This window comes from Cherax quadricarinatus, chromosome 69 (assembly GCF_038502225.1).
Source record: "Cherax quadricarinatus isolate ZL_2023a chromosome 69, ASM3850222v1, whole genome shotgun sequence".
In the NCBI taxonomy this organism is placed as follows: domain Eukaryota; kingdom Metazoa; phylum Arthropoda; class Malacostraca; order Decapoda; family Parastacidae; genus Cherax; species Cherax quadricarinatus.
The window spans coordinates 153,129-169,662 of NC_091360.1; the positions used below are offsets into that span (position 1 = coordinate 153,129).

Consider the following 16,534-nt stretch of genomic DNA (forward strand, 5'->3'; position numbering starts at 1 on the left):
AGGGTGTGCAAAAGAAGAAAATTAAAGGTGAATACAGGAAAGAGTAAGGTTATGAGGATAACAAAAAGATTAGGTGATGAAAGATTGAATATCAGATTGGAGGGAGAGAGTATGGAGGAGGTGAACGTATTCAGATATTTGGGAGTGGACGTGTCAGCGGATGGGTCTATGAAAGATGAGGTGAATCATAGAATTGATGAGGGAAAAAGAGTGAGTGGTGCACTTAGGAGTCTGTGGAGACAAAGAACTTTGTCCTTGGAGGCAAAGAGGGGAATGTATGAGAGTATAGTTTTACCAACGCTCTTATATGGGTGTGAAGCGTGGGTGATGAATGTTGCAGCGAGGAGAAGGCTGGAGGCAGTGGAGATGTCATGTCTGAGGGCAATGTGTGGTGTGAATATAATGCAGAGAATTCGTAGTTTGGAAGTTAGGAGGAGGTGCGGGATTACCAAAACTGTTGTCCAGAGGGCTGAGGAAGGGTTGTTGAGGTGGTTCGGACATGTAGAGAGAATGGAGCGAAACAGAATGACTTCAAGAGTGTATCAGTCTGTAGTGGAAGGAAGGCGGGGTAGGGGTCGGCCTAGGAAGGGTTGGAGGGAGGGGGTAAAGGAGGTTTTGTGTGCGAGGGGCTTGGACTTCCAGCAGGCATGCGTGAGCGTGTTTGATAGGAGTGAATGGAGACAAATGGTTTTTAATACTTGACGTGCTGTTGGAGTGTGAGCAAAGTAACATTTATGAAGGGATTCAGGGAAACCGGCAGGCCGGACTTGAGTCCTGGAGATGGGAAGTACAGTGCCTGCACTCTGAAGGAGGGGTGTTAATGTTGCAGTTTAAAAACTGTAGTGTAAAGCACCCTTCTGGCAAGACAGTGATGGAGTGAATGATGGTGAAAGTTTTTCTTTTTCGGGCCACCCTGCCTTGGTGGGAATCGGCCGGTGTGATAATAAATAAAAAATAAAATTATATGAACAGGTAATATACATTATATACATTGTGACCCATTCAGGGGTCACAATGTAAGGAAAAAGAGCTGTTAAAATATTTGATGTAAAATTACTGATGAGAAGCATAATTACATGTTACTTTGAAGTGTCTAGTGTTGTTACTCCCCTCTGGCATCAATGGAGGTTCCTTGATGCCAGTTAGGGGCTCCTGACCTAAGGAATTGGGGAAGTGCTTCCCTTCCTTTGATTGAATCTAAATGCCTTCCATTCCCCTATGTGCTGTATGACCCCTTTGGGTTTAGTGCAATCCCCTCCCATAATTATAATAATAATGCTGTTACTACTTTGAGAGAGTTGTGACTGACAGTTGTAGATAGCCACTGATGAATAGTAGAGTGAGAGTAAATCTTGGGTGCTCATAACCAGGATTTTGAGCTGTGGCTTGTTTACCTTAGTGTACTTTACCTCTTAACCTTAAAGAAAGTCTACCCCAATGTTCATTATTATTAGAACAGTTTTTATGGTAGAAAATGTCAACAATGAAGAACACTTTCTCTACATGTAAGGTAAGATTTATAAAAAAAAATTTTTGTTTTGACAGTCCTTGATAATTTTGAAGGTTCTAGATGTCACTGCTTGTAAGGCCTAATTAATAGGAATGCAGTAAGATAATACTTAGAAAAGTTCACCTAACATTATGGAGATAATTGTTCAATGAAGGCCATTTTTAATTTACATAATGGTAGCTATATTAGTTAAGTCAGTGGTTCTTATCCCCTTGGTCATGACCCAAAATTGGGTCACAAGCCATTTCAGTTGGGTCGCCAATTGCTTTTTGATTGCATTTCAGTACAAACGAGACTTCAGATATTTTTGGTTGAAAAGAATTATCCATTGCCAAGATTAACACTATGAACATTTCAATGCAAGGTCACAATCAGATGTAGGTTGGGATGTCAGATAAACTTAACAGTATTCTAAGGAAGTCAAAGTGGTGAAATAGTAAAATTGAAGCTAATAAAACATTTCCATCCTAGAGTGCACTCCTGGAGGACAGAACATTTTTCACTCATCCAGTTCAAAGCATCTTCAGGAAATACACGTACATTTCCAAGCTGATTACAGAGTTTGATCATTATATTCCTGAAAATGGGATGAAATATGCTTGGGTAAGAAACCTTTCAACATCAAACCTGAGGAGCTTCCTGACAATATTTCAAACATTAGCAAACTACTGGACCAGCTCACTGATATTCAGAATAAGGAATCACTTTATTATAATTTCAAAAGGCAAAATTATTCACTGTGTTCATTCTGGATCAAAGTTTACAAAGCAGATTCTTGGAGGTGAAGCCCTAATTACAACTTTCCTGTGTGAGGCAGGATTTTCATCACTCAGTCACAAAGGCAAAGTACAAAAAGTGTCTACGACCAGAGAATGACATAAGATACAATCTGTCATCTAAATCATCCTGATCTGAGGGTCTAGTTAAAACCATGCAGTGCCAGGGTTCTTGTTAATTATTGACATGTCTCCGACAATGCCTCAAAAAAAAAAAAAAAAATTCATTATGATTTCTGTTTCTTAGTCATATTAATAAAATATTGCCCTTTACCTTTAGCTTTTGTCACTTTTTTTTAGGACTAGATCATTTTTTCACTTGTGTTGTAAATTAAGATTATGAACATGTGGGCTGCTATGTTATGAACATATGGGCCACCATGTTATGAACATATGGGCCTCCATGTTATGAACATAGAGGTCGCCATGTTATGAATATATGGGCCGCCATGTTATGAACATATGAGTTACTGCTAGATAAGGTTAAGAACCACTGAGTTAAGTGTTACTGCATGTTTTGTGTTCACTATCATTAAATGAGGCCAAACACAATCCTTGCATTATTCTAAAACTAGAGTATCATAGTTCATTTTAGCAGTATACTAAAACAGATGAGGACAAATTATTTGGTCTTTTCATATATGTTATATTAGATAAAACAACAATATTTTACTTGTACTGTATCAGGTTTATAACTGTATTATTAACAAAAAGCAAGCACACACACTAATAATGTGTTGTATGTACAATGGGGCATCATTATTCTTCCACAAAAGTTGAATTAATGAGTGATTTATTTCTTTGTTCTATATAATGTATCTTTAATGCTATATTCAAGTGACATATCTGTGTGTGTGTGTTATAGCATGGTTTAACTCATACCTGGAGGTTACCTGGAGGTTATTCCGGGGATCAACGCCCCCGCGGCCCGGTCCACGACCAGGCCTCCCGAATATGGACTAGAAATGTATTGTCTTTAGAGTTACGAGAGTATAATGAGACTGAACTATATTGAGGGAGATGATAGCAAGCTGATGCCTGGGGAGGGGGAGAGACTGATGGCACTGCCAACACTGAGGGAGATGATATCAAGCTGAAACCTTGGGGAGGGGGGGGGTACTGATGGCACTGCCGACATTGAGGGAGATGATATCAAGCTGAAGCCTTGGGGGGGAGGACTGGTGGCACTGCCAACATTGAGAGAGATAACAAGCTGAAGCCTTGGGGGGAAGTCAGACTAATGATATCCTGCAGAATACTACAATAATATTCAAAGTTTAAATTTCAGTTAATCATTACTACTCACCATGGGTTCAAACCCCACCCATTCCATACTTTATTTAATCATTAATTTAGTTATATTAATTTACTTGATTGAAATTTAAATTTATATTAAATTTGCTTTATTAATGTTTAAAAGTAACATTCTAGAATATTTAAATGGAAAAAAGGGCTGAAAACATTCATGGATGGGTAGCTCATGAGTGGAATGTAAATATTTGGACCTTTCTGGTCCACAGATTCCAGCAGCAGCTACTGAAATGAAATTTTCCCTCTTGGTTCGAAGTTATCGTAGCTCACCACAGGGTATTCCAAAGATTTTTGGTGGCTGGAGTGAAATTGCCATTTCCACAGTCAGAGAGATTGATCAAAATTGCAATCCTAGTAGTGGTAGGGTTAATTTAATACAAAAACTAAAAATTGAAAGTACATTCTTTACATATGGTACCATGATAGCAAAGTTTGCATTTGCTATTTTGATAGTATACAGTGGTAAGTCTTTACTGTTTATGGTGGAACCTCCGTTTTCGTATGCCCTGGTTTTCGTAGGATTTGGTTTTTGACGACTTTTTTTTAGTCAAAATTTTGTCCCAGTTTTCGTACATCCACTCGGTTTTCATAGAGTTGACAATGGTCTGCCGTACCTAATGCGTCTGCCTTCCCGCGCCCACACAAAGCATCCCACACGTTCTGACTCAGTCTGGCTTGTTTCTTGTTGAATGAGCATTACCCCACGTGTTCATCCGAAACATTTTGTAATAATCCATTGTTTTTTGTGCTAATTTATTGAGTGCGACTGCTAAATAAGCCACCATGGGGCCAAAGAACATTCTGAGTGCCAGCCCTTTGATAAAGAAGGCAAGAGACACAATAGAATTCAAGAAAGAGCTTGTAGCAAAGTACGAAAGTGGCATACACGTGGCCAGTCTCGCCAGAATATGCGGGAAGTCCACATCAGTGATCAGTTCCATCCTGGCGAAGAAAAAAGAAATCAAGGAAGCTGATGTTGCGAAAGGGGTAAATGTGCTAACGAAACACAGATCGCAAACAGTCAAAGATGTCGAGAAGTCGTTGTTGGTGTGGATCAACGAAAAGCAGTTAGTGGGAGATAGTGTTGTGGAGGTGATAATTTGCAAAAAGGTAAGCCAGTTGCATGCGGATCTAGCAAAGAAAATGTCTGGGTCCAGTGACTCAAGCTGGTCCTATTGCCAGTAAAAGACAAAGAAGGGAAGTAACCCCGGACAGGGCCTTTATACCTGAATACAGTGGACCCCCGGTTAACGATATTTTTTCACTCCATAAGTATGTTCAGGTGCCAGTACTGACCGAATTTATTCCCATAAGGAATATTGTGAAGTAGATTAGTCCATTTCAGACCCCCAAACATACACGTACAAACGCACTTACATAAATACACTTACATAATTGGTCGCATTCGGAGGTAATCGTTATGCGGGGGTCCACTGTACAGTGGTCCCTCGTTTTTCGTAGTTAATCCATTCCTGGAGTTGCTACTATTATCGAAATCTACGATTTTCGAATCAATTTTCCCCATAAGAAATAATGTAAATACAATTAATCCATTCCTGACACCCAGAAGTATTAAAACAAAAAAAATTTTACATGAAATATAGATGTAGTACATAAGCGATACAATGGGAAATGATGAATGAAACATTAACAGCATAACACTTACCTTTATTGGAGATTCTTCTTAGTGTATGGGAGACTGGAGGAGGAGAGAGATTGGATAGTTTACAGTTTGGAAGGGGAATCCCCTTCCAGCAACACCTCAGGTACCAATTGCTTTTCTGGGGTTGCTTCTCTTCTCTGTTTCTTAATGCCACTAGGACCAGCTTGAGAGTCACTGGAGTCCTGTCTCGCAAAATAACTGTGGAGAGAGCTCTGTTTCTGGCGTCTCTTTAACACTTCCCTAAAATGGCCCAAGACTTTGTCACTACATGTTGCCAACATGGCTTCCAACAACCTTGTCAGGGTGATGTTTCTCCATAAATCTTAACACTTGTGCCACTTTCATATTGTTCAATGATGTTTTTCTTAAATTCAATCGTATTTCTCACCTTCTTTACCACAGGCTTGGCACTAGGAGCTTTCTTTGGGGCCATGGTAGCTTATTTAATACTTGCAAGCACTAAAATGAGTGGAATATTATGAAATATTTCGTAGGAGCACGTGAGGGGACCTTCGCTCACTGGTAAACAATGCCAGACTGGCTGGGTAGGGAGCTGCCCCGGCTCACACTGTGCGTACGTGTCCCAGACGACCTACTATTCGCGAGTCAACCTATGATTAGCGAGCCCATGTTTATACGAAAATATCCCTATGATTTCCGAAATCTATGATTCCCGAGAACTACGAAAAACGAGGGACCACTGTACCTGAATTCCTTACGGACGGGTATTCCCCTTCCAAACAATAACCTTTCCTCCTCCCTCTCCCCTCCTCACTGTCTTCCATATGCCAACAAGTCTCTCAGTAAAGGTAAAAGTGATGTTAAATGTTCATTTATCCATTTCATTAGTCATTTATATTTATTTCTTATTGTTTTCTGTATGTAAAACTATAGTTATTCTCAATAAAATGTATTTTTTGTTAATATTTTTGGGTGTCTAGAACAGATTAATTGGATTTACGTTACAGTGGACCCTCGGGTAACGATGCCATTGGATAATGATAAAATCAGATACCGATGCGATTTTGCTTAAAAATATTGGCTCGGCCAACGATAAAAAACTCAGTTAAGGACATTCGTCCCAAATGTTTCCGCACAGCCTGAGCCCATGTACAAAGTAGTGTGCCATTGTTTACAAGCCAGGGAGGATGTTTCCACGCGTACATGCGATATATTTTGTATTATTCCATTGTTTTTAGTGCTGGTAACTGCTAAATAAGCCACCATGGGCCCAGATAAAGTTTCTAGTGCCAGCCCTGTGATAAAGAAGGAAAGAAACAATAAAATTCAAGAAAAAACTCGTAGCAAAGTACCAAAGTGGAGGAGGAAGAGAGAGGGGTGAATGTGCCTTCTGCAGTGATTCTATGATATGTACGATACTAAAGCAGCAGGTATCAATAAAGGCTGTAGTGCCAGCCAGTGATAAAGTGTAGAATTAACAGTGTAGGAAGTAAGTTAAGTGAGTAAGCGATAGAAAAACCACACAAAAGTAACTCTCCAATGTTGTTGAATGTGTATCGGGCCGCTGAACATACGCTGGCCTGCTAGGTATCTTCCACCACCCTAAACCTTTGCCAGCATCTCCTCCATCAAACTAACTGATTAAACTAACATCTCCTCCAAGGTAAGTGTAAATATAAAAGTGTAAGTATAAAAGTAAATATAAGTGTAATTATAAAAGGACCCAATGGAAATAAGTCACTCTGACATTTTGGGATATCCTAGGTACTTTACACATATGATAATCTATGTATGTAACTATTTGTGTATACCTGAATAAACTTTTTTTTTTTATTATCACACTGGCCGATTCCCACCAAGGCAGGGTGGCCCGAAAAAGAAAAACTTTCACCATCATTCACTCCATCACTGTCTTGCCAGAAGGGTGCTTTACACTACAGTTTTTAAACTGCAACATTAACACCCCTCCTTCAGAGTGCAGGCACTGTACTTCCCATCTCCAGGACTCAAGTCCGGCCTGCCGGTTTCCCTGAACCCCTTCATAAATGTTACTTTGCTCACACTCCAACAGCACGTCAAGTATTAAAAACCATTTGTCTCCATTCACTCCTATCAAACACGCTCACGCATGCCTGCTGGAAGTCCAAGCCCCTCGCACACAAAACCTCCTTTACCCCCTCCCTCCAACCTTTCCTAGGCCGACCCCTACCCCGCCTTCCTTCCACTACAGACTGATACACTCTTGAAGTTATTCTGTTTCGCTCCATTCTCTCCACATGTCCGAACCACCTCAACAACCCCTCCTCGGCCCTCTGGACAACAGTTTTGGTAATCCCGCACCTCCTCCTAACTTCCAAACTACGAATTCTCTGCATTATATTCACACCACACATTGCCCTCAGACATGACATCTCCACTGCCTCCAGCCTTCTCCTCACTGCAACATTGATCACCCATGCTTCACACCCATATAAGAGCGTTGGTAAAACTATACTCTCATACATTCCCCTCTTTGCCTCCAAGGACAAAGTTCTTTGTCTCCACAGACTCCTAAGTGCACCACTCACTCTTTTTCCCTCATCAATTCTATGATTCACCTCATCTTTCATAGACCCATCCGCTGACACGTCCACTCCCAAATATCTGAATACATTCACCTCCTCCATACTCTCTCCCTCCAATCTGATATTCAATCTTTCATCACCTAATCTTTTTGTTATCCTCATAACCTTACTCTTTCCTGTATTCACCTTTAATTTTTTTCTTTTGCACACCCTACCAAATTCATCCACCAATCTCTGCAACTTCTCTTCAGAATCTCCCAAGAGCACAGTGTCATCAGCAAAGAGCAGCTGTGACAACTCCCACTTTGTGTGTGATTCTTTATCTTTTAACTCCACGCCTCTTGTCAAGACCCTCGCATTTACTTCTCTTACAACCCCATCTATAAATATATTAAACAACCACGGTGACATCACACATCCTTGTCTAAGGCCTACTTTTACTGGGAAATAATTTCCCTCTTTCCTACATACTCTAACTTGAGCCTCACTATCCTCGTAAAAACTCTTCACTGCTTTCAGTAACCTACCTCCTACACCATACACTTGCAACATCTGCCACATTGCCCCCCTATCCACCCTGTCATACGCCTTTTCCAAATCCATAAATGCCACAAAGACCTCTTTAACCTTATCTAAATACTGTTCACTAATATGTTTCACTGTAAACACCTGGTCCACACACCCCCTACCTTTCCTAAAGCCTCCTTGTTCATCTGCTATCCTATTCTCCATCTTACTCTTAATTCTTTCAATAATAATTCTACCATACACTTTACCAGGTATACTCAGCAGACTTATCCCCCTATAATTTTTGCACTCTCTTTTATCCCCTTTGCCTTTATACAAAGGAACTATGCATGCTCTCTGCCAATCCCTAGGTACCTTACCCTCTTCCATACATTTATTAAATAATTGCACCAACCACTCCAAAACTATATCCCCACCTGCTTTTAACATTTCTATCTTTAACCCATCAATCCCGGCTGCCTTACCCCCTTTCATTTTACCTACTGCCTCACGAACTTCCCCCACACTCACAACTGGCTCTTCGTCACTCCTACAAGATGTTATTCCTCCTTGTCCTATACACGAAATCACAGCTTCCCTATCTTCATCAACATTTAACAATTCCTCAAAATATTCCCTCCATCTTCCCAATACCTCTAACTCTCCATTTAATAACTCTCCTCTCCTATTTTTAACTGACAAATCCATTTGTTCTCTAGGCTTTCTTAACTTGTTAATCTCACTCCAAAACTTTTTCTTATTTTCAACAAAATTTGTTGATAACATCTCACCCACTCTCTCATTTGCTCTCTTTTTACATTGCTTCACCACTCTCTTAACCTCTCTCTTTTTCTCCATATACTCTTCCCTCCTTGCATCACTTCTACTTTGTAAAAACTTCTCATATGCTAACTTTTTCTCCCTTACTACTCTCTTTACATCATCATTCCACCAATCGCTCCTCTTCCCTCCCGCACCCACTTTCCTGTAACCACAAACTTCTGCTGAACACTCTAACACTACATTTTTAAACCTACCCCATACCTCTTCGACCCCATTGCCTATGCTCTCATTAGCCCATCTATCCTCCAATAGCTGTTTATATCTTACCCTAACTGCCTCCTCTTTTAGTTTATAAACCTTCACCTCTCTCTTCCCTGATGCTTCTATTCTCCTTGTATCCCATCTACCTTTTACTCTCAGTGTAGCTACAACTAGAAAGTGATCTGATATATCTGTGGCCCCTCTATAAACATGTACATCCTGAAGTCTACTCAACAGTCTTTTATCTACTAATACATAATCCAACAGACTACTGTCATTTCGCCCTACATCATACCTTGTATACTTATTTATCCTCTTTTTCTTAAAATATGTATTACCTATAACTAAACCCCTTTCTATACAAAGTTCAATCAAAGGGCTCCCATTATCATTTACACCTGGCACCCCAAACTTACCTACCACACCCTCTCTAAAAGTTTCTCCTACTTTAGCATTCAGGTCCCCTACCACAATTACTCTCTCATAAACTTACTTATTTATAAATTAAATAAACTTACTTATTTATAAATTAAAATGTAAATATTTCTTATTTATAAATTAAAATGTAAATATTTCTTATATATAAATTACGTTCATATATTGTTTGTGGATAGTGGTGGTGGCAGAAGCCTCCTCCCCCACTAATATGTACGACTTCTCACAGTGGCCATTATAATCCCAACAACAACACTTCCATCACTTATCCTCACATACATTATGACTTTTATTCATTCTAGAGTGTATATATATCATGTTTCTATGTTATTAATATTGTTTATGTCATATTAGATGAATTGTGATAGATAAATAAGCCGTAAATTTGATAATAGCGTCATATTGAAGTACTATTCTGTCAAGCCTCCTATCAGCAGGAACGGATTAATTGGATTTCCATTATTTTTCATGGGGAAAATTAATTCGGTTAACAATAAAATCGGTTAAGGACAAGCTCTCTGGAACGGATTAAAATAGTTACCCAAGGGTCCACTGTATTCCTTATGGGAAATATTGCTTCAGTTTTCGTACAGTTCGATTTTTGTCAGACTTTCTGGAACGAATTAATCACGAAAACCAAGGTTCCACTGTATTTTGATGGTATACAATGATAAGTCTTTATTGATATACAACACTTAAAACTAGCCCTTGAGCCTAAAGGCAACTGCCACTGTTTACAAATGCTGGTCAATAGTAATTCAATTCTCCTTGTGTAAATTTGATATTTGTTTAATGATTACCTAGTTAACAAGCAAAGATATAAATTTATTGGTTATTAAGTGAAGATATAAATTACCTTTCATCATCAAGCAAAGATATAAATGATATATATACATGTAACCAGAGGGGGTTACTCTTTATAGTGTTGCCTTTAGAGTTACCTATTGTGTACATTTTGGTATGTTAATTTTTATAATAATGTTAATCCTGAGTAGCTATTAATGTTTTATTTAGAGATCTAAGAAATCTGCTTCTACTGTAAATAATTAGCTGTTTTGTGTTTTGGCTTTGCCTATGTTATATGTTTAGTCTTCTTGCAATTTACTAATGCTTATTGCAAAAAGAAGACTAATATATGCAGGCTTTATTTCTCTGCATTGTGTTGGAAAACCTTTATACATTTTTTCTCTGGCACATAAACTTCAATAAAGCATAAAGGATGGGCCAGACTTGAAAGATAGGCTCAGCTTGAGGAAAATTGAATGAAAGTTGCAAATTTGAATCCCCCTTGGTGAAGCTAATTATTTGGCCCACATTTACAGGCATAGCTTCTGTTTACCCTCAACCAAAGGATATTGCAGGGTTTATTAAGGCACAACTATATGATTATCACTATGGGTCTGCCCTGCCCAGAGTCTACGCCTGGCCAAAGCTTTAGGCCGCATGATCAGTAAGCTACAACAGCAGCATGTTACATCAAAGACAAACAGTTTAACTTTCATAAGTTTGTAATGAATTGCTCCTTAATTACTTTACCTGCATGTACATTGCTTTTATGGCCATAAAGCTTATCATATCCTATGACCATTTAACCATGTGCATGTTTCTTATTATATTGGGTTTATTTTTACTAACCTTTTAATATAGGAAAGTAATGCATGTGACCTTAGCCTCTGGATGCTGCTGTCATTACAACAGTTATTAACAACAGTTGAATAATTATTATATATGGTAATGTATACTTGGAGTCCTTTCTGCTGTATTTTAAAAATAAGGTATCTGAATAAGAAAGACCTCTTCAAGGGGGTCTCCTTGGCATGGTGAAGAGGCTCTTGGTCTGAGGAATTAGCCCTGTCGGTCTTCTTCCTCAGACCGAACCTAATTACCCCCCAATCTCCCCTCCCCTATCCCATCCTCCCCATCCTCCCCTTTTTCCTTTCCTCCTCCTCCTCCTCACCCCTCCCTTTTGCCCTTCCTCTTTTTGGCCTTTGGGATTTCTCCCACAGGCGCGCTAGTTCCTAGGTAGGGGAAAGGATACCGGGGTCCATCCCATTCCGTTGAGGTTCTTAGCGGTGGTGTAGTTTGCCGTGGAATCTGGATCGCCTGGGGATGTCCCAATCCCTCTCCAGTATCCCGGAGTAGCTTTGGGTGTCTTTCGGGCGACGAGTGTATCTCTGGAAGCCACCTTTCGGATTCCAGGGGTGGTGGCCGAAGGAGGTATGCTTTGTGGCGGATATCCGGCCGCCCTCTCTTTTGTCCACCGAGGTAGCTCGGCAGATGTGAGGTTGCTATCCCGGATTGTTAGTTTACTAGCATGATGGGTAGGGTATGGCACGGGTTCCATGCTGCATCTGCGCTACTTGCGGTGCTGAGGTCCTCTTGGGCGCGGAGGGAGATTTCTGGCCCTTTCATTCCTCCTAGGAACTATCCCTCCCCGGTCCCCCCTTTTTTTTATTCTTTTTTTGATTTTTATTTTCTTTTCTTTCTTTTTTTTTCTTAAAAACAAAAAGAAAGAAGTAACCTAACCATGGCAGCCTTAGTCCATGAACCTACTACCCCCGGGCCCCTTCTTGATACCGCACCCCGTTCTGACCCCGCCTCGTCTTTGGACCACTCTTCAGACATTCCTCATGCCTCTGTACCTATTGCCGGTGCTGTTTCCTCACCCGCTTCAGGTACTGAGGCCTCGACTGACTCCTTCGATTTATCGGACCTTCGCTCTCCTCTGACTATGCTTCCGGCCTCTCCCTCTACGGTGCGGCAATTTTCAAATCGCCGACCTGTTCCACGGCGGACCAACTCTGGTCCCACGCCTAAACGCCAACGGCAATTACCTGCTGATGATACTTCTCCACCTTCTCGTTCTTCTCAGAAACGATCGACACGTCCTTCACTACCTTTCCACGCTCAGTTTCAGACTGAACAATGGACTAAATTCTTCACTTTACGACCGACTTCCTCTACTGCCTATCTTTCTGACCATAGTATTGGCAAGGCACTCCTACGCCATGTTGGTAAAGATATTTCTTTTCATGCTCTTAAGAGCGGTACGCGCATCATTACCGTACAGAATGCTACCCAGGCTCATGAGCTCTCTCGTCTTTCCCATATCGATACTGTTCCTGTCACTCTTGAAAAACATCATTCCCTCAATTCTTGTAGTGGTACCGTCATTCTGCCCCATGCCATAGTTCAACAAATTTTCCAGACATGTGGCACTGACATTCTTGAACAGCTGGAACTCCAAGATCTCCCAATCCTCAAGGTAGACACTTACGTTCTTCCTGCCCGTGGGCGGAGACGATACCCTAGCAATGTGGCTCATTTAACTTTTGACAGCCGAGAACTCCCATCCTCAGTTTATATAGCAGGACATCGGTTACAAGTTCGAAAGGTGATCCCTACACCACAACAGTGTAGAAATTGCTGGCGATTTGGCCATCCAGCGAAATATTGCAGATCTATCGCCGAATGCCCTGTCTGTGGTGCCGATGACCATTCTAATACGTCTTGCAATCGATCTCCCTCTTGCCTTAACTGTCATGAGGCTCACCCTTCGTACTCTCGCCGTTGTCAAGTCTAAACGAGCGGGAAATCCGTTACCTCAATGAGACAGAAGGTCTCCCTTATGCCATGGCAGTTTCTCATGTCCGCCTCCAAGGGAGACTCCCACGTGTTTCTTATTCCCGTGTTTCAAAACGTCCCCCCACTTCTGGTATCCCATCTTCTACACCCACCTCTGTGGTTACCTCTCCCATAATCACTCCTGTATCTAATCCTTTTGCTGTCCTCGGCTCAGACGTCCCTACTTCAACGCCTCGGTCTAATCTCGCTTCTTCGAGTTCTCTCTCACAAGCCTCAGTATCGACGAGACCTCGTATGACACCTCCTCCCAATCGTCCCTCTACTTCTCAAAAGTCAAAAAAAGGTCCGTTAACACCTCCTACCCATTTTCCACCTCCTCATTTTACCCTCCCTGTCTCTGTCCCTGGTTCTTCCCCTCTCACTGGCTCAGTTACAAGTGTAGAGGTTCACCCTCCTCCTCGTACTGTACCTTCCTCCCCTGTTCCCTCCCAAGTTTCTTCCTCTTCTGCCACCTCCCAGGTTCCTGCCTCTTCTGTCCCCTGCCACGCTTCTCCAGTTCCCTCCACCCTTTCGCCCCCCCCTACCTTGGTACAGTCCAATACAGTTCCAATCTTTACTCATCCTCCCCCTACCATTCCCAATATTGTCTCCCATACGACGTCTCTGAATTCCAAAACACTTGAAGCAATCTCTGAATATATTGCAGAGACCAAACCATCAATGGACACTGATCCACCTTCCGCTCTTTCTCTCTTCTCTGCTCCATCTGTGCAACTCCTTTCTTCACAGCGCACCGTTCCTTCACTGCTTGAACGTTTTCCACTGCCTCCGCATGTGGACTTTTCTAACCCCTCTAGTCCGTAGGAACCCTTACCTGCGGATTTCAAGTATCTTTATCATTGCCAATCATGGCCTATTTACAGTGGAATATACGCGGCCTCGGGGGTAATAGGGGTGAGCTTCAGATGTTACTCTCCCAGTTTGCCCCTGTTGGTGTTTGCTTACAGGAACCAAAATTACACTCTGCTGTTATTTCTCACATCTCAGGCTATAATTTATTGTATTCTTCAGATCCTTTTCGTGATGGGACCTTTAATGAAAGTGCCCTTCTTCTACGCACTGATATTCCGTACCATCAGCTATTTGTTCATACTTCGCTGCATTACACAGCAGCCCGTATCCACTTACATAGGTGGTATACGCTCTGTTCTTTATATCTCTCTCCTTCTCGGGCATTATCTATTCCGGATTTTGCCTTCCTTGTTTCGTCATTACCGCCACCGATTCTGTTACTTGGTGATTTTAATGCCCACCATTTCCTCTGGGGGGGTCTCACTGTGATTCCCGTGGAATTCAGTTAGAGGCTTTTCTTGCCACCCACCCCCTCCATGTTTTAAATACAGGTACTCACACCCATTTTGATCCTCGGACTCATACTCTCTCTTGCATCGATCTCTCGGTCTCCTCTTCCTCCGCCGCATTAGACTTCACTTGGTCTGTTCTCCCGGACTTACATGACAGTGATCATTTCCCAATCATTCTTACTTCTCCTTCATATTCGCCACCTCTTCGCACCCCACGCTGGCAATTTAATCGGGCAAATTGGAACCTTTACTCACACCTAACTGTTTTTAAAGAGGTTCCTTCTTCGTCCTCCATCGATGAGCTTTTACACCTCTTCTCGTCCTCCGTTTTCACCGCAGCTTCTCATTCTATACCCCAAACTTCGGGCAGGCATTCTCAGAAATGCGTGCCTTGGTGGTCTCCTGCTTGTGCTCGTGCGGTACGTTTGAAACGCGCTGCATGGAGCAGGTACCGGTACAATAGAACCACAGAGCGACTCCTTGATTTTAAACAGAATCGTGCGATCGCTCGCCGTGTCATCCGTGATGCTAAACGCACTTGCTGGCGAGATTATGTCTCCACCATCACCTCTGCTTCCTCTATGAATGCGGTCTGGAAAAAAGTACGAAAAGTGAGTGGTAAATATTCTCCTGACCCGGCTCCTGTTCTGCGGGTTGCCGGTGTTGATAAAGCAAACCCACTAGATGTTGCCAATGAAATTGGCAATCATCTGGTCCGTATTTCTCAGGGACTCCATCTATGCCCCTCATTTCTTTCCTCAAAGTCTGCCAGAGAGTTAGCACCCTTGGACTTTTCTTCTCTCAGAGAAGAACAGTATAATGTGCCTTTTACACTTCAAGAACTGGAGGCAACACTCTCAGCTTGTCGATCATCGGCAGCTGGGCCCGACGACATTCATATTCGTATGCTACAACATTTACATCAGTCAGCCCTTGCAGTCCTATTACGCCTTTACAATCTTATTTGGTCACAAGGAGTTTTTCCACAGCTGTGGAAATCCGCCATTGTTCTCCCTTTCTGCAAACCAGGCACTACGGGACATGAAACCTCCCACTATCGTCCCATTGCTCTTACCAGTGCAGTTTGCAAAGTAATGGAACGCCTAGTAAATAGACGTTTAGTGTGGTATTTAGAGACACACAACAGTCTCTCCACTCGTCAATATGGCTTTCGTAAGGGACGTTCTACCATAGACCCCTTACTACGCTTGGATACGTATGTTCGTAATGCCTTTGTGAATAACCACTCAGTTATTGCCATATTTTTTGACCTTGAGAAGGCATATGACACAACTTGGAGGTATAATATTTTAGCCCAAGCCCACTCCTTAGGCCTTCGAGGCAATCTACCATCCTTCCTTAAGAACTTTTTAACTGACAGGCATTTCCGTGTTTGGGTTAATAATGTGCTCTCCCCGGACTTTATCCAAGCTGAAGGTGTCCCCCAGGGATGTGTTCTGAGCACAACACTTTTTCTCCTTGCTATTAATGATTTGGCCTCTAGTCTTCCATCAAATATTTGGTCATCACTCTATGTTGATGACTTCGCTATTGCCTGTGCAGGCGCTGACTGTCACCTCCTTACAGTTTCTCTCCAACATGCAGTCGACAGTGTTTCCAATTGGGCCACCACGCGTGGGTTTAAATTTTCCAGCACTAAAACCCACCAAATCACTTTCACTAGACGCTCTGTCATCTCCGATCATCCTTTGTACCTCTATGGCTCCCGTATCCCTGAACGTGATACAGTCAAGTTTCTGGGCCTCCTCTTTGATCGTAGGTTATCCTGGAAACCTCACATTACCTCTCTGAAG

At 41.9% G+C, this 16,534-nt stretch overlaps 1 protein-coding gene across 5 annotated transcripts in view; it reads left to right on the top strand.

Moving 5' to 3' along the window:
• Positions 1–16,534, top strand: part of Men-b (Malic enzyme b) — a 165,433-nt gene that overhangs the window by 139,473 nt on the left and 9,426 nt on the right. Inside the window, exon 12 of one of the 5 annotated variants that reach the window (XM_070099786.1) lies at positions 11,094–11,221. The exons of the other annotated variants lie outside the window; for them this stretch is intronic. Coding sequence (XP_069955887.1) covers positions 11,094–11,209 — 116 coding nt within the window. The 3' untranslated portion in view covers positions 11,210–11,221. The remainder of the gene's footprint in view (positions 1–11,093; positions 11,222–16,534) is intronic. 5 annotated transcript variants of the gene reach the window in all.